Below are 19031 nucleotides of genomic sequence, written 5' to 3'. Positions count from 1 at the left end.
CGGTCCCATTGAAATAAATGCGCATCTTCTGTGTCCGTGATTGCAGGCGGCCCGCGGATGACACTCCGCGGCGGTCTGTGCCGTAATCACGTGTGCATGAGGCCTAAGTATGATGCTAGGAGCCCGGCTCCCTGAACGGTGTTCAGTCTGGGAAACGCGGTCCGTATATCAAGGACCGAACACGGTCGTGTGCATGAGTGCGGTTACCCATAATGCTCTGTTTATTAATATTCAGTCCCTGCGTGGTGGTCTGGGGACATTATATACATCGGCAGGATTGGTTCACCTGGGATATATACAGATAGACATATTCCGCCATACAGTGAATACATAGAACTACCACACAGTGCTCAATAATAGCGCAAAGTAAAACCGTTCTACAGCGCCATTAGAGAAGTCCATGATCAACTACTAAGGGGGACGTTTAGAGCAATGTCAGGGTGGATGCCCATGCCCTATTCACAGGGGCGTAGCTAGGGGGGTCCACCAGGGAAAACGGCTCCAGGTGTTGGGTGCCTGCCATGGTGCCAACAAGCCACTTTGCCCTCTCTAGGGTATTTAAATACAGAGCTAGGGCAGCAAACTAAACCTTGTAGGACAGTCTAGTTACGGCTTTGCCTAATCCAGCCTTGGCCAACTTGCCGGCACTCTGGTAAATCCATAGAGCGCTCATTCCTACAATGCGCCCCCCCCCCAACACCTCCCCCCAAAAATACAGTGCAGCTCAGTTAAAGAAAAAAACATGTATGCGTTCTATAAATAAATATATGTTGTGTTTCAATTCCTTACCAGATTCAAGATCTCTGCTTGCTTTTAGTGAATGGGAACATATAAAGGAAGCATGGTGGCTCAGTAGTTAGCAATGTTGCCTTGTAGCACTGGGGTCCTGGATTAGAATCCAACTAAGGGCAACACCGGGAACCAAGGGCAACCCATGGGTTTCCTCCCACACCCCAAAAATATACTGATAGGGAGTTTAGATTATGAACCCCACAGGGGACAGTGAATGACGACAACTTCTGTACAGCGCTGCGAAATACGATGGCCCTATATAAGCAACAGGAATAAATAAGAGGCTGAAAACTCCTCCTGATCGTGTCCAGCTTACACAGGTGCTTGGTTTGTAACAGTGTAACAGAGTTTTCTCCGTCTAGTAACAGATTGACATAAACTGGGCGGGTGTCAGATTGACAGTGCGAATGTCCACAATCCAATGTTCCCTATTCACTGACAACAAGCAGAGATCTTGAAAATGGTGACAAATTGAATCACAAAGCATATTATTAAGTTGTAGAATTCTTCACTATACATTAATTAAGCGTTCGTTACATAAAACCCCCGGAAATATTGATAGTTTATATCCTAAAACTTTTATATATCTCCGTGATCGTATTTTCTATTGCGCCGCTGTGTCATGGCGGTGAATAACGCGTTTACTGTAAGAACAACCGAGCGCATTGTATACAGCAGAGTCGGGTGTAACCTACAGATTGAATTTAAATCAATCGCCCCCTCGGGGACCTATTGACAGGACGGAGTTTGTCTCGCGGCGCACGTTACGAGGTTAAGACGTCTCTTACAATAATGGTACCGTATATAAGCAGGGGCCGGGGTAAGTTTTACCCGACGATTAATATAGCGCCCAACAAGAGGGACAGTGTGCGCCTAACCGCGTGAACCGCTTATCTGCACAGGATTAGGAGCGTGCGTCTGCTTTCTGTTCCTTCTGCTGACAGATCCGTGACAAGCCGTGCACTTAATTAACCAAAATGGACCATTCCCTTCAGAAAAAAGAAAAAACTTTCACCGTATCGCAGAAAATATTTTTGTTTTATGAGATAGCTTATCTTCGGTCTGGCTAACATGCTCTGCAGAATTTCCTAGGTTTGGGTTAAACAAACACAAAGCTGAAGGTTTTACAGTTCCCTCCCGTCTCTCGGAGACTTTCAGGAACAGGGGGGGGGGGGGCTGGAAAAAGAGAAAAAAAAGCGCAGAAAATTTTTGCAAGATGAAGTCAGTTTTGTCAATAGTGAAGCTTGGCTCAGAGACCGCCAATTGTTCGGTTGCTTTGGGCTCCGGTAACCTTACAGAGTATTCTGGATGGGGACTGTGCGCCATTTAAAGGGGAAATACGTAGAAATAATCTTTTGATACGTCATAGATACAATTAAGAAGATGACATGGGGGAAGTCTGTGATCTCGGAAACCACTGATTTGCAGGGCACTAGAGAGAGTTTACACCCGTTTGGCACTTCAGACATTTCTGTTATTAGAAATCATCTAAGCGAAGGTTCAATCAATGTCCGGCCCGTGCCAAAGGGGTCCAGAGAGCCCCTCCTCCTGGAAATCAGCGGTGGTCCGAGATCACAGACTCCAGCAAGGTATCTATGAAATATCACAAAGTTATTTCACCAGATTTCCCCTTTAAGTGTCCAATAAGTCTGATATAATAGAGAACGCCGTGCCCTATACCGCTCTCCTTGGTGTATATAAGGCGCTGTTCATACAACACTTGTGGTGTTCATCTGGTCTGTACACTGGAATAAAGCTCCCGACATATACGCAGAACGTATAGCACCAAAGTGTGAAATTGTATGCCATCTAGAGGCATGACTTGCCCAATGGAAAAAAATTAAAATAAATAATCCTCCACCACGCGGTATACATGGTATTGCAGGATCCGTTTGTATTGAAAGGCGCAGTCATCTACTTTTTTGGATACAGCAATTCCGCAGAAAGTAGCAGACATTCCGCTGCGGAAAAACCGCACCATTTCCTGCGTTTTGTACAGCAGAAAATGGTGCATATTTTGTTGCGTATTTCTCAATGTGGGGTATAGTGACCCCTCCTCTGAAAAACGCAGCAATTCGGTCCACTTTCCGCAGCAGAAATTGACATGCTGCGGTACGAAAAAAAATTCGGATCAGAATTTTTACGCAGTGTGTGGATGAGATTTGTTCAATTTCACCCACTTTGCAGCTACTGTATTCCGCTGCATATTTTCCATTCGTAATTCCGGATAGAAATTCCGCTACGTGTGGACAAGCGCTAAAGAAGAGATATACTGGCGCACTTTCGGCATATGTCGGTCCCATAGTAGTCTGTTTGATGTGCACTTGACAGGGTTAGCTCGGCAGTCTTTGGCTGTCAGCGAATGCTGGGGGTTGTAGTTTTACAACCACTGGAGGTGGAGACCACGGCTCTATAGGACAGATATTAGGAACGCCCCATACGTGTGCATTACTGTCCCTTTAAAATGACTTCCTACACAGAACATAAATCCGCTGTCCGGATCAATAACTGAAGTGGAGGCAAGTGATGCCGTTTTGCAATTAACTCGGCTTCACTTTAGATGTGCGAGGCTTCCCGATCCTGTCCTACTTCCAATGCCCAATGTCCAACATCTCACAGGGCGGGGCCAATGCTTCGAGGGAAGAACCATTTTCCAGGCTGCAAGGGAAAATAGTCACTTTTTTCAGTTAAAAGAACACTCCATACAAAACCTATACCATGTGTTATGCTTAGTGGGCGGTGCATGACACAGAGAACACCAATGAGAGAATCCTTGTGTCATGCTCCGCCCCCTAGGACCTGCACTAGGTATAATACAGTGTATCCTCTTTGCACGCAGTGTTCCGTTAATACCACAGCCAGAAATGGGGAATGGTGTGTGTCGGTTTCCTGTCTGACAGTCTAGTTGCTATGGACACACTGTCTAATAACTACAGTCAGACGGCATGTTCATAGCAACCCGTCTGTCTCAGATTACTCAAGTCTTCCACTTAAAATGAATGTCCAGCTTTTAACACCATTTTATTTCTAGGCCAAAAGTTTTCTAGTCTTTAATTTCATAGCATATCTTTATATGGGTTAGAGCTATGTCTTTCCTGGTACAAAACTCCAAATCCCCTACTTCTCTTCACACAACCTTAGAGTTAAATTACGACGTTTTGGCGGTCTGAAGTCACCACTAGGGGGAGCTCACTACAAAACGATTTATACAGCTCCTATTAAAGTCAATAATAAATTGGTCTCAGTGAGCTCCCCCTGGTGGTGACTGCAGGAAAAATCATTTAACTCTATGGCTATGCAGGGGATTTGGAGCTCTGCATCAGAAAAACAGCTCTCGAACCCAATAAAGCTAGATTCAAAAATTAATCAGCACAGAATTTTGTACCTAAAAACAAATCATTGGTGTGGACTTTAATTTTTAGTTGGATCTGTTAACTCTCCTGGCATGTCTGTTTTAGTAAATTCCCCATGAAATAACATTTCTGGAACTTATTTTCATAGAACTCTGCGTTGTGCCCTTCCTCTGTTATTCCTTCTAGAAATGTATGAATAAATTGACAACTGGGTGTTACTATTTCCCTTGTTAAAGGGGCGTGTCCCTACACATTCTCACTCTGCCAGCACTGATTGGACAGTGTCAGACTGTGTAGGGACACACCCCCAACTGGTAACACCCAGCTGTCACTTTATTCATCAGTCTTTAAGGAAGAATAACTGAGGAACGACACAACATCGAGTTCTGAGAAAAGATGCTCCAGAATTGTTATTTCATAGGGAATAGAATTATTTACTAAAACAGACGTGTCAGGAGAGGGGACAGGTTCTCTTTAAAGTATAAATGTCCCTGAACTGAGGGCATGAGGCTTGGCAGAAGGTCGACCACGTCGTCCGCATTTCTCACTGCATGCGTAGCATAATCGGCCATATTACAGGCTGCAGAAATCTTGGTGATGTCATTTGCTTCAGAATGACATAGGCAGCTTGAATTTTGATCCCACCCACAAAATGGCTTGCTGTGATTGGTGGATATAGGTATCCAATCAGTGCACAGAATAAGTCAGTATAGTATGTGACGTCATCTAGGTCCCTGCTCTGCTCTTTGTGACCCCCATTCTGCAGGCGGGTGGCGGTATTGTAGGTATTGTGCGCGCTTTCATTTATTCTCAGGTCCTTGTAACAAATGGGGTTTTCATAAACAGTTTCCATCTGTTTCTCCTTTGTATAAAATACGGCCTTTGTTTCCTGTAGGGCTGCAAGCTGTCACTTTGTCCACACGTCTGCGGAGCATGTGGTACCCGAGTGACAGGCCGTAGAGAAAGGTAAAGCTCTGCAGGTAATCCCAAACCTTTCCTTCCTCTGCTCTCCACACCCTCTTCATTTACACCGACCCCATTCTCAGTCCGCAGCCACTATTTATTTGCCCAGGTGCGGCGTGCATGCTCGGTGAGGTCATGCCGAGATAGAATTACACAGCTGGGTTCACTTCAACATTCAAGGGCATTACACCCTCCCTGTGTGCCTCGTCTCTCCACAATGTATATGTTGTTGTCTTCCCATCGCTCCCAGTGGAATATGGGGGGATAATGGGATAGTGCGGAGACCGGTGAAAGTCTGCAAGCGTAAAGGGTCCCATTAATCCCTATCCTGGCTGTGATGGACAAGGGTGAGGTTTAGGATTGGGGGCTCGTGCTGTTTATTTTTCAGCACTCTCTAGGTGTATGAGTCATGCCACATCTGGACCCTATGAGGGCACCACACGGAGCAGTCACATGATTGTTTCTAGAAAAAGAACTTTCCATGTAAATGAGAAAGTTTTCCCCCAAAATTTCTGCCATTAAAGAATCATCTTGGTCCCCTAAGTGCAGGGTGACAACCACTAATGGTGCCCATTACAGTGCCCATAAAAGCTGGCACCCAGCACTCCATGGATCCTGAATAGAATATAAATCTGCACCGTTGGGAAGCGTTACATCATCTTCATCCTCTCTGTCGGTATAAGTTTTAGCATTCACTATAGTTGGGCAATCTATTCATGAACCAGATGGCTCAGGATGAGCAGAGCTTTCTTTCAGGGTACGTGCCGCAAGTTAATGAAACGGTGGGGGGTGCCAGAAAAGTTATTCAAATATGGCTGAAAATTCACTTGACACAGATGCAGAGCTCATTACAGCGTATCGAGCCACGTACCTGCGCAAGTTGGACATAATCCGGATGCATTTTCAGATATAAATAAGGTTTGTATTCACTGACAGCAAGAAGAGATGTTGAAAATGTTGAGGCATTGACACAAAGTATCTTAAAAAGTTGCAGGGATTTTGAATAAGCTTTATTTACATAAGAATGGACGACCCCTTTAAGTGAATGAAGTTGGTCCAATTTTACTCATCAGGGCCCACGGTGTCTAGTTAAAGTCGCAGTATGGCGCAGACGGACCAATAAATGAAAGAAGCAACCCCTATTCTAATACTCCGAAAGAGTAAAACCCTGAAGAGTAAAACAACGGAACATCAGCCACATGTGATATAAATCATACATAAGAACATGAGACACTATATCGGATTGTACAGCGACACTTGCAGCGTGCGAGGACAATACAACGTTTTTTCGAACAGAAACAAAAAATAAATAAAAAGCCAAGGCAATATATATGGGTATTAGGGTCTACGTCCGATAGCACAGCCAAAAAATAATGAAAAGGTAACACAAGCCGATGTCTGGGCGTCTATTTCACGACTGGACCGTGCGCCGCTCGCTCTTTCTTACCTGACATTTTTCTTATCCTCTTATGTGACTCTTCCATGTTCAATGTGAAATGCGTTGGGAGCGCCGAAATAAAATAAAGATGAGCCTTGAAACCATAAACGGTGCGTCTGTAGCAATACATATACTACACTCACATATACAATCTACAGACCCTAAAACAAACACAAATGTAGCAGAGCTCAACGGCTATAGGTATTTGTATATAGGAATTCTGCAGCTAGAGGGAGATTAGACAAGATTATCAAAGCGTAATGGACAAATCCCAGGACAATGGTTGGGAAATGACAGTAACTACACTCACATCTTGCTCCAAGTGGCTCATAGACCGTAAAACATCTCGACCGCCCCGTCAACCGGCCACAGACGTGGACTCTTCGGCCGACAGCGATCGCCCAAGACCCCAACATTAAAGTCCCAAATATCGGTGGGACGGTCTGTCAGGCCCCATAGACATTATATCAGTTAACTAGAATCTACTGTCTATGGCCAACTTGACAGATGTAGCAGTGCTGAATTTGTTAGGGATCTGTTACTTTTGTGATGACTCTAGAAATCATGGTAGTACAAACAGTTTTAAGGTGTAGAGAAAAAGCCGTGTGGCTAGGAATTGTAAAATGTGAAATTTGCGCCATTTTTGTTGACTGGAAAATCTATGCGTCCTATTGTGATTGATAAATATTCTCCCGATACATTGTCGTCTCCCACATTTTAATTGGGAAATACATTATAACCGGTTGAGTGAAGGGCGTACTGCTGTTACATGGGATTTCGGCGCCCTCTTTTTTACCCCATGTGGTAATGTTGGGAGTCATTTCCACTGAGTGCGGGATATGTAACCAGTTCACGGATATCCGGACTTTCCTATACACCACTAAAAGCTGAGAAACAAGTTGTCATCAGTAACGCTAGACACAAGTGCGCTGGTGGTGAGAGATCCGGCGTGTTCATTAATCATTGTGCATTCCCAAACCAGGAGCGACAAACTCGACCGTGCTGTGCAACAAGTAACAACATCGGGGTCATTTACGATGGAGTGGGACAGTGGATCCTGATACGAAGACACTATATAATAAGAATGTATCAATTCAAATGTGTAGTTATCAGCAAATATAGGAGAAAGAGCAAAAATTACTGACAACTGGCAATTTTGCTGACGTATTACTAAGGTCTATTGAATCAGAAGGGTTTCAAAAAGTGATCAAAAAAAAATTCTAGACTGTACTGATAAAGCTTTGGCAATTTGTACTGACTTTTAATTAATTTACATGGAAGGAAGGAAGCCCGCCGGTATCTGGCTGGTTAGGGGATATCCTGGAATGGGTTCCTGAAGAACCAGTGGTTGGCTGAGCTTAAAGTTTATTTGCAAGCTGCGACGCGTTTCAGGCATAGTAAATCAATGTCTATGGAGATGGGCCAAAACGAGGAAGCTAGCTGGTCAAGGAAGCTTCAGATGCTAGAGTAGGATCCTCAAACGGTGTCGGAAGAAGCATGAGGAACCAGTGGTTGGCTGAGCATCATATATTTGCAACGCGTTTCGCCCCCCTATAAGGCAGAGTAAATAGATTTCCATAGGGATTGGAGTGAGTTTGCCCCAATGGTCCACCCTAGGATCAGATGTGATTTATGGTCCTGTTCTAGTCCACTGTCTGTATTGTGGTAGGAAACGATGGGGCCAAAAAATGGATTTGCAGAGTACCATGCATCGTAAATGACCTCCAACAGCTTCTACACGCGTTTTATCAACAACATGAAGGACATTTTCTCACTGACCACGATGAAGGTAAACCCAACATGAAACCATAATGAATGTCACTGGTTAAAAAAAACAAAGCATGAGCGTCGGATGATCCGACCTTGGTGCTCCTTGATGGTTGGACATTTTAGTCCAATACGAAAGGTTCTCCTGCAAACATCGTTATATTGCATGTTATTACCTGGTTCCACATCATGCCACCCGCTCGACTGACTGCCGCTTCCTGGTGAACGCCCCTGGTTTGGGTAAAATGGCTCCTCATTAGGACTGTCCATCTCATCCTCAACAGATTTGAGGCGCTTCGTAGAACTTGCAAAGAGGAAGAAAGAGACAATGAAGGAAGACGTAACCCACACAAGTTCCTATTCTTAGACATCGTGAAGAAACGTTTAAGGTGAATGTTGCTTTGTGTATGTGGAATCCGTCAATATTCATCAATTAAAAAGTAACAAAGTTAATAATATTTTTTCTTCCTAATGACTAGACATGAGTTGAGGCCACAGGTCCATCTACACTGAGAAATCTGTGCACTGAACATTACATTTCAACAAAACAGCACCCCCTACTGGGGAAATTAGCATGAAAAAATATAATGAGCGGCTGGAAATGGAAATCCTTAACAAAGAACACTATGAATGACTGGTGGTAAAGACCACTCGTGGTTACCTGGTAGAGGACGTGCTGGGCAACGATCTTCTCATTGCACCTGGGCTCATACTGTAGTATGAAGAACTGTCCAACTCTGAAATGGGAAAATTAGGACCCGTTCCTGCTGCTATGGGTGCTGGAAAGTAAGAAAAGAAAAAATTCAGCTGCTAAAATAACAAACACTGGGCTTAAGAAAAATCATGAAACAATTGTCACACTATGGAGGCAGCAAATTATACTCCACCTATCAATGAGGCTGGAATTATTGACATCACCGAGGTTCCTTGTGCAGCAGGCAATTTATTTAGGGGTAAGGCTGCGTTCACATCTGCGTCAGGGCTCCGTTTCGACTAAATTTTCCGTCGGAACGTGGCCCTGACTGATACAAACGGAAACCAGAAGTTTCCGTTTCCTTCACCATTGATTTCAATGGTGACGGATCTGGTGCAAATGGTTTACGTTTGTCTCCGTTGTGCGGGGGTTCCGTCATTTTAACGGGATGAATACTGTAGTCGACAACGCTATTGATTCCGTCAAAACGACGGAACCCCTTCACAACGGAGACAACCGGAAACCATTTGCACCAGATCCGTCACCATTGAAACCAATGGTGATGGAAACCTCTGGTTTCCGTTTGTGTCAGTCAGGGCTCCGTTCCGACGGAAAGCTCAGACGGAACGGAGCCCTGACGCAGATGTGAACGAAACCTAAGTCTCACAATTCAGAACACGACTTTGTCCACGAGGTCTAATATCACAATTGAAAAAAGAAACTGGAGGAATAACTAAAAATTTGTTTAGCTTTATGGCCACTGCCTGACACTTACTACTCAGTCCTATAGACATTTATCTGATGAGCATACTTCGCCAGTTTGGGTGATCAGCTTTGGCTAGGGCTACGTAACTAGGGAGACATTGTGAGTCCATTGTTAGGGTCATGTAACATAATGTCACCTAACCCTTAAAGGGGTATTCCAATCCCAAACATTATCCATACGATATGCCATAAATGTTAAGATTTGTAGGGCTCCGACTACTTGGACCTTGACTAATGATGAGAATGGGTGTACTCTTTACTGGTAGTACACACCCCATTGGTGGGCAGAGGAGAGGACTGCAGAGTTGCCCATCTGTGTGCGCCAGGACTCTCAATGATAGTCTATGATAAATATGGAGACTACCAGGTAAGGGCTCGCTCCACCGCCAATAGACTGTAATGGAGAATGCCCACACGGCCAACTCTCTGGTCCTCCCCTATCTTGATTGTGAGGGTCCTGGATCTTATGGATATGGTTTATATGTTAATTGCGGGAATAGGACATTCAGGTTCCCACAACGTGGCCCTTACGTGGCAGACAAATGGTTTTTATCAGAAAGATTTTGCATATTTCTATGTGAGAGTCAGTCGGCTTCTGGATCTTGTTACCAATTATTTATTATTGAATGTATTTATAGCAAACACTAAAATTATGTCAGGAACAGCATTTTTTTGTAGACCGAGAGTTTGATGCTGAGCAGATGTCAAGCTGTCTGCACATTTGGACAGTAGATTTTATCACTGCAAATAAATTTGCCCTGAAATGTTTTGTGCAACGTTATATATTAAATATCAAGTTTAGACGTAGGAAATTCGTTTTTATATTCTGTCCCTGTCACCTGCCGCTCTGTCCTCACTAACACATAAGGTGACAGGTCACTGTCTGCCGCAAGATCAGCACAATCCCCTCCTGAAATGCTCTGTGCTGCTCGGGGACCCTGCTCCTTTGATTCTGTGACCTCCCACTTGCCTCCCTCCTCAAACCTTGCCCCTGTCACATGAAGCCCCTGTCACCTGAAGCCCCTTCCTCACCATCATCATTACAGAAGAAGACAGGTCACTGCCCCCACAAGATCAACACACTCATCTCCTGCTGCTGTCATCATTTTCATGATCTAATTGCTACTGCGTGTTTAACTTTCTACTATTTTAATAGTGGGGACCCACAAATAAGCAGAAAAGGAAAGACGATGAGGACATTGCCCCCCTATAACAAAGGCTGACATGTCTGTTTAATGTGGGATATTACCGAGACGTACTGTAGCCCCTCTGTCTGGAGACAAGACCATGAACGAGGTCTCAGATTTTTGCCTTCTCACAGGAACTCCTGACAGCAGCCCAGAAAGCTGTAAAACTGATGAATTTCCATGGAAGGAAAAAAAAAATCAGTGTAGTAATTTGTGTAAAAGGTAATAGAGATGTGGACGGCTGGAAGTCAGACCCTGCAGATCGCAGACTGCTGCAGCACACGCGCTATAGAAAAATGACCACATTGCAGTCAGTCTGACTTGAATGGAAATCAATCAAACTGGATCGCTGCAGTATCACAGCCGCACTACTCCCAACAGACGCCCATCAGGGCTGCTCCGGCCCGTCACCCTTATAAGTGAAAAACTTCCAGCCGGACCACAAGAAATACTTATATCAAATGAGGAAAGTGCTGAAAATAGTGCAGGACCAGGACAGCAATGAATTATCTATCTATCTATCTATCTATCTAATATCTATCTAATATCTATCTATCTATCTATCTATCTATCTATCTATCTATCTATCTATCTATCTATCTATCTATCTATCTATCTATCTATCTATCTATCTCATATCTATCTCATATCTATCTCATATCTATCTCATATCTATGTCATATCTATCTATCTATCTATCTATCTATCTATCTATCTATCTATCTATCTATCTATCTATCTATCTATCTCATATCTATCTATCTATCTATCTATCTCATATCTATCTATCTATCTATCTCATATCTATCTATCTATCTATCTATCTATCTATCTATCTATCTATCTATCTATCTATCTATCTATCTATCTATCTATCTATCTATCTCATATCTATCTATCTATCTATCTATCTATCTATCTATCTATCTATCTATCTATCTATCTATCTCATATCTATCTCATATCTATCTATCTATCTATCTATCTATCTATCTATCTATCTCCTATCTATGTATCTATCTATCTATCTATCTATCTATCTATCTATCTATCTATCTATCTATCTATCTATCTATCTATCTATCATCCCTCTCATTGTACAATTAGACTGGTCTCGTATTGCTATTCACTTATAGTGTTGCAAATCTTAGGCCCTCAGGGGCCGCGGTGAGATTTTCACCCTTGTCACCCCTATTTCACTACCACCCAGGGCACAAATAGAGGCAGTAAGTGTTCTAGATATAAGCGGAGGGTCAAATATGAAATCTTTGCTATGACAAACCTGCCGTATGCCACATGGTACCTCTGTGGGATGAGAGTGGCATACTATGGGCATGGGTCATCCGATACCGAGGCATGGCGAGTTCACTACAGATCAACCCTAGGGCACGAGTTTAAGAATGTCGCCTTCTATAATTAGCCGGGAACCATAAGGTGTTAAATGTGAATGGCAGAGGGGAAGCGAAACCTCAGCTAACTACGACATTATCAACTTACCGAGAACAAAAAATACATTCCGACCGGATACGTGCGAGGTGTTATCTATAGGAAATATGGAGCATAACATATCAACGCGGCTTCTTCTTACATCCATACTGACCGTCCAGTCTTTAAAAGGGGTGTCTTAATAGGACATATGGGCATCGTAGAGGGGGGTTCCCTGCTCCCAACACCATACCAGGAGTCAAATCAAAAAGCTGGTAACAAAGCCGCCATAGAATACCAGTATAATAATATTTCTGTTCACTGACAGCAAGCAGAGGTTTTGGGGGAAATGAAGCACAACGTATATTAGAAAGTTCAATAACTTACACCAGTGTTCAGCTGTGGCTCTCTAGATTTTGCAAAACTACAACTCCCAGTCTGCAGCTGTCAGCGCATGCTGGGAGTTATAGTTTTGCAACAGTCGCCGTTTGAAGACTCCTGATGGACAGCATTCATTGTAAGTTACGTTTTGCAGAAGTTCTACAGCCCTCTGACACCGTCCCCTCACCAGCGACATCAGAGACCAGAAATTTAAGGACAAAGATGAACACTGATAACCGTAATCTAATTTTCATGTACTATTTGGGAAATTTATTGGAAGAGAACCGGCTAAATCTAATAAATAAAAGGCGGCCAGATGGTGTTTTCATTCCCTGGAATGCTGCAAAGTTTGATTTACCAACATTTAGTGAAAAGTAAAATAAAACGGCTCTATAAAATGATAAGACTGTAACCTCCCATAAATACTCTGATCCTAATGTATTCATCCTCCGAGAGACGCGGCATTAGCAAGAAACATTATGTGGCACTAATAAACTTTTTTTTATGTACCTAGGAAGTAGATAAGAGCCGCTGGACTTGTGGATCAAGGAAAGGGACTGTGAACAAATACCCCGACTGTACTCAACACTGCGATGGGGGCAACTGTATGTGTCATGGCTGTCCATATCATCATCACGTGGCGAAGACAAAGATTCTGTGGACCCATAATTTATACATTGACCCTGCTAGTAGGTGAAAGTGTCAAGTGGAATGATGATAGATAGATAGATAGATAGATAGATAGATAGATAGATAGATAGATAGATAGATATGAGATAGATAGATAGATGATAGATAGACAGACAGACAGACAGATAGATAGATAGATAGATAGATAGATAGATATGAGATAGATAGATAGTCGCTGCTTTCTGATTTCCCTCTTCACACAATAGATGGACCTCGTGGCTCTTCACAATTCCTGGTGCAGCTTCTCTCGGTTGACGCTCTCATTATGCTGAGTTCCATTTATAAACACGGCTAAACCACTAAGTTTATGGAGACTTTTTGTGCAGCTTTAATAGGATATTGATCGCGCGCGGGGTTTGAGTGGACTGCCATTGAATTGTGTAATGGTGTACAAAAGGCAAGGTCACTGCGACTGCTCGTTCTCCGGCTGCAGGCCATTTTTTATTATAATCTTTTTCTTCCCTCTAATATCCCGGCACAAATAGCTCTCTCTCTGTCTATCACTCTCTCTATGTTTGTCTATTACTCTCCCTCCGTCTCTCTCCCTCCCTCCCTTTCTCTGTCTCTCTCCCTCTCTGTGTCTGTCTCTCCTTCTTTCTCCCGCTCTCCCTCCGTCCCTCTCTCTCTCCCTCCGTCCCTCTCTCGCTCTCCCTCCGTCTCTCTCTCGCTCTCTCTCCGTCTCTCCCTCCGTCCCTCTCCCTCCGTCCCTCTTCCTCCGTCGCTCTCCCTCCGTCCCTCTCTTGCTCTCCCTCCGTCCCTCTCTCGCTCTCCCTCCGTCCCTCTCTCGCTCTCCCTCCGTCCCTCTCTCGCTCTCCCTCCGTCCCCCTCTCCCTCCGTCCCTCTCTCGCTCTCCCTCCGTCCCTCTCTCGCTCTCCCTCCGTCCCCCTCTCCCTCCGTCCCCCTCTCCCTCCGTCCCCCTCTCCCTCCGTCCCTCTCTCGCTCTCCCTCCGTCCCCCTCTCCCTCCGTCCCCCTCTCTCTCCCTCCATCCCTCTCTCGCTCTCCCTCTGTCCCCCTCTCGCTCTCCCTCCGTCCCTCTCTCGCTCTCCCTCCGTCCCTCTCTCGCTCTCCCTCCGTCCCTCTCGCTCTCCCTCCGTCCCTCTCGCTCTCCCTCCGTCCCTCTCGCTCTCCCTCCGTCCCTCTCTCGCTCTCCCTCCGTCCCTCTCTCGCTCTCCCTCCGTCCCTCTCGCTCTCCCTCCGTCCCTCTCGCTCTCCCTCCGTCCCTCTCGCTCTCCCTCCGTCCCTCTCGCTCTCCCTCTGCCCCCCTCGCTCTTCCTCCGCCCCCCCCTCCGTCTCTCTTCCTCTCTCTGGTAGCAGACATTAGCAGACAGTATAGGAGACATTTCTCACAGCGGAATCAGAGGAGCAGCGAGATAAAACTGACCGGTCACTATAAATGTCCACACACGTGACAATCACTCAGCGCCGACATAAGCACCAGGCAAACCTAGGCCAGGTAGGGGGCCACCCTCCTCTTGTCACACAGCGATTCTGTCACCCAAGGGCCCACATACACCTGGAGCCAGCTAAGACCTACGGCTATGAGTCCAGCATTAGTCTAGTGTTGGTGACAGATATAATATAGATGATCAATAACAATATTCCCCGACTCCCCCATCAATATGGCCATTCAGTCAAATATATATATATAAAAAGGCATATATTTTTCTATGGTAGGGAGATAAGCGGGGTAAGATGTATATGACAGCTGCTTATCAATGGGAAACCAAAGGCTTGGACAGGTAACAATTCTACGGACATTTACCGTTCCTTCAGATTGTCCGTGGACCCCAACGAAATTGAAAAGATCTGTCAACAAGAATCTAATATATAGGTGCCATCAGACCAATGACTGATCTTATAGGAAATTGGCTAAACAGTCTGGACTCCAGACTGATACATTGTAACAAACTATCAGCATAGGAAAGAGATTTTTGCTGCTGATGTGCTTAGCTCACAAAGGATGGTCTAGACTGGCTACAAATGTAACAAACCCTCAGCTGTGAGCAGAATTAGGTCTGTAAAGGATGTAAACAAGAATGTCCACATTTGCTGACAGCAACCAGAGATATTAAAAATAATGAGGCACACAGGGACAGATTTACTAATGCGGTCTAAGATTTAGACAGTGTAAATGTAGAACAGGCAGTCAGAAGATGTGCCACTGTATGTTAGAAAGTTCTTTTAATTTGGCCACTAGGTGTCACTGTGTTATTGCTCTCTGCCTTATGTCTTCTATAGATAGAGTCAGAAATCCAGGAATACTACACACAGTGCTTATAACATAGTCCTTTATGTTGGCTATTAAACTATCTACACAGGAGAACCAATGGGGTCTGCGATAACGGATTGCGGCACCTTACTAGAGTTGTGGGTGGCCTGGTACGATGAAGGGCGTCGGACTTTGCCGACTTTTGTAGCACATCTGAATCATATCTGGGACATTGCTGACTCATTAGTGAAACGCAGCAACAAAGAAAAGACTTAAATAAGAACCAACTGTTCTCCTCGCGGAGCTTGTCCTGACTTGACCGTAAATTCTTTCTCAAAATGAACTGAAAGTTGTGATGGTCCTAATATATGATCTTTACTAGTGCAGCGTTATCTAATCTGGACCCGGCAAATATCAAACGTGGCACTTAATGCGGGGGAGGGGGTGGCACTCATTAAGAACCGTCCTGGTGTACGCTACAAGGAGAAGTCTTTAAATGGGTCGGGTATTTAAAGTGCACCTGTTACCCAAACAAAAAGTGGGGTTGCCCTGGTTGGATTTGGACCCAGTGCTGACCCCTGATCCACCATGTGCTGCGGTCCTGTCTAGACTAAGGCCTCATGCACAAGACCGTATTGTTTTTGCAGTCCGCAAAACCACGGGTCCGTTGGACTGCAAACAACCCTTGTTGTGCCTCCGTGTGTCATCAGGACTCCCGGATCCACAATTTACCAGTATCGGTGAATACGCAAATCCGGACATGTCCCTAGTTGCGGTCCGGATTTGCAGTCCCTGCACTGATCCGTGTAAATCATGGCTGTGTGCATGGGGCCATAGAAAAGAACGGGTCCGCAAAAATAAGGTCGCGTGAAAGAGGCCTTAAAGATATAACCATTCTCTCTTTGTGGGGGAAGGAAAGTGGCAACTGCTCTGGACAACACAAAAGCGCACAGAGGGTTCTTGCCTTTTTTGGGGACTTTTTTTTTTTTTGAGAATTCTGTATCTTTATTTTTTTGGGGCATTCTTTATTTTTTCTCTCCTTATTGACTTCAATGGAAAAAATGCAGAATAAAGAAAAGATCATGTGCAATATTTAAATGTAGAATCCGCCACGTGTTACTGTTTCTTTAAATAAAAAACATCATGCGGTAGTGGTGCTGTCCTCAGCTGGGCCTGAATAGTGCCCGGGCCTCTCTAATACCCCCTTTCTCAAATGCCTGGTGCCTGTGCCTACAGCATTAGTTACATACCCAGCTGTATGTGACCCCACTGAGAAGGTGAGACTGCCCCAAGCCATCCATATTGGGACTTGTAGTCCTCCAGCAGCATTGCTTCAGAAAGAGTTGCATTCCATGGTGATCAGTGATCGCCCATGCTGGGACTTGTAATTCTACAAAATAAAATGTTTGGGAACACACAATCTTAGTCCTTGGTGATCAGTGATCGTCCATGCTGGGACTTGTAGTTCTAGAAGAGGTTGTCTAAGTTCATGGTTCCAATTCTAGTCTTTGGTGGCTAGTGACAGCCCGTTCTGGGACTGGCAGAAAGTTAGGGATAGACAATAGTGGGCCAGTCCCATGCTGGGACTTGTAGTACTCAAAAAGCAATAGCAGAAGCCCGAGTACAATTCTGGGCAATGGTGCTCAGTGACCGTCCATTCTGGGACTAGTAGAAGCATAGACAATTCTGGGCCCGTTATTCCCCATTCTGGGACTAGTAGAAGCATAGACAATTCTGGGCCCGTTATTCCCCATTCTGGGACTAGTAGAAGAATAGACAATTCTGGGCCCGTTATTCCCCATTTTGGGACTTGTAGTTCTTTGGTTATTGGTCGTTCTAATTCCTTATTGCCTCTTAACCTTCTCGGTCGTTCTTAGTATGCAGGTCACACGAGCGTAACCCACACATGTAATCTATTTCCCTTTTAGGGACTCCTGTTTTATGGATGGATCGGAGGAGCGGAGATTAGTTTTGGGACCCAATATTTATACCTGGTCTGAGGTCAGACACTGCATCCTATCTGCGTCTCTGCTCCCCGGCTCACGCTGTAAATTTTCAAGCAATTATACAAATTGACTTTATACGACATTTGCAGAGGTCGCAGCGTAGTATATACATTACTGCTTCCTGGAGCTGCATCAATTGTACTCTGAATACAGCGAATGCTGGAGATGAAGGAGTAATGGAAAAAAAACACCTGTGTCGATGCGGAGATATCCTCTGAAACAAGGCTGTACTGTCTCTTTAAATGCTAAACAAATACAATGTATAAAAGCAACAAAAAAAAGGAAAGTGGTTACTTCAAAAATTACAATTTAAAGAGAAAGTGACCTGGAATTGTCATCGTGTTCTATTTCTGTTATCTTAGTCTGATACATAAGTAGCAGATCCTGGGTGATGGCAGCCATTGGTTTTGCTCATGAACCAGGAAGAGCAGGATGAACAGTGTTGTGAATGAGATATAGTGCTAAAAAAAGAGAATGTATATAAATAAAGAACCAGTAGGCAATGCTGCAGCTCGGGCTGTGTTGTCACCCAGCTTTCCACAGACCCCGAGTGCTATACTAATCTGCATTATTATACACCACAACCTATCATTTTTTTTTTTATAAACTACAACCCCCAACATGCCCTGACAGCCACATAGCATGTTGGGGATTGTAGCCACAACTAGATACATTGTTATTATTGCCTCCACTTGGACAGTTTCGCAGCAACAATGTGAAAAATGGAAATTCAAATAGGTCTGCGTGACATTTTTATAAATATGGCGAACGTCTAATCGGAAAATCGTCAATTCTTCTAAATATGTCCAAGTTTATAGATATTCTGTCGTACACATTATATAAGGAACGCGCAGGAAGATTGTTTGGATCATTCCTTTCAATAAGGACTTAACTTGGATCTTGCATCTGACACTTGCAGAACGCAATGATCGCCCCCCCCCCCCCTGATCAATCGACCACGATGGGGAGACCGGCGCCTTCTAATTCTTTGCGCTTAGCGAATATTGACAAGCTGGTAATGATCATCCTGCGCGGTGTCATTCAGACAGACGACATCCTCTAAAAGGTCAATCCCAGACTCCTGTGACCACTGACGGATAGCAGGTCCGAGCCTCCGCACATTAAGGGTCTATTCACATGCTGTGGTCATATGGTGGCAAAATCCGTCAAATGATCGTGTGAATAGACCCTCAAATAACAAGATAATAACCTCCCCCTCCAGGTGATATATGTGAAGTGACAAAGTGAGCCTCGTATTCGTGTATACAATGTAAGATTAGCCGAGTATGCTTAAAGGGTATGTAAACTTTGCAGCCATTTTTTAAAAAAATTATTAGGCCGGGTTCACACGGGTTGGATA

General features: G+C 44.4%; 1 protein-coding gene across 6 annotated transcripts in view; it reads right to left on the bottom strand.

Moving 5' to 3' along the window:
- NFIA (nuclear factor I A) overlaps positions 1-19031 on the bottom strand; it is a 273748-nt gene that overhangs the window by 68908 nt on the left and 185809 nt on the right. For all 6 annotated transcript variants that reach the window (XM_075832715.1, XM_075832714.1, XM_075832717.1 and 3 more), the window contains exons 5-6: positions 8975-9092; positions 8490-8617 (exon numbers count right to left, since the gene is read on the bottom strand). In XM_075832715.1, the coding sequence (XP_075688830.1) occupies positions 8490-8617; positions 8975-9092 (246 nt within the window). The remainder of the gene's footprint in view (positions 1-8489; positions 8618-8974; positions 9093-19031) is intronic.

The sequence above is a fragment of the Rhinoderma darwinii genome, chromosome 7 (assembly GCF_050947455.1).
Source record: "Rhinoderma darwinii isolate aRhiDar2 chromosome 7, aRhiDar2.hap1, whole genome shotgun sequence".
NCBI lineage: Eukaryota > Metazoa > Chordata > Amphibia > Anura > Rhinodermatidae > Rhinoderma > Rhinoderma darwinii.
This window is presented reverse-complemented; position numbering and strand designations above follow the sequence as displayed.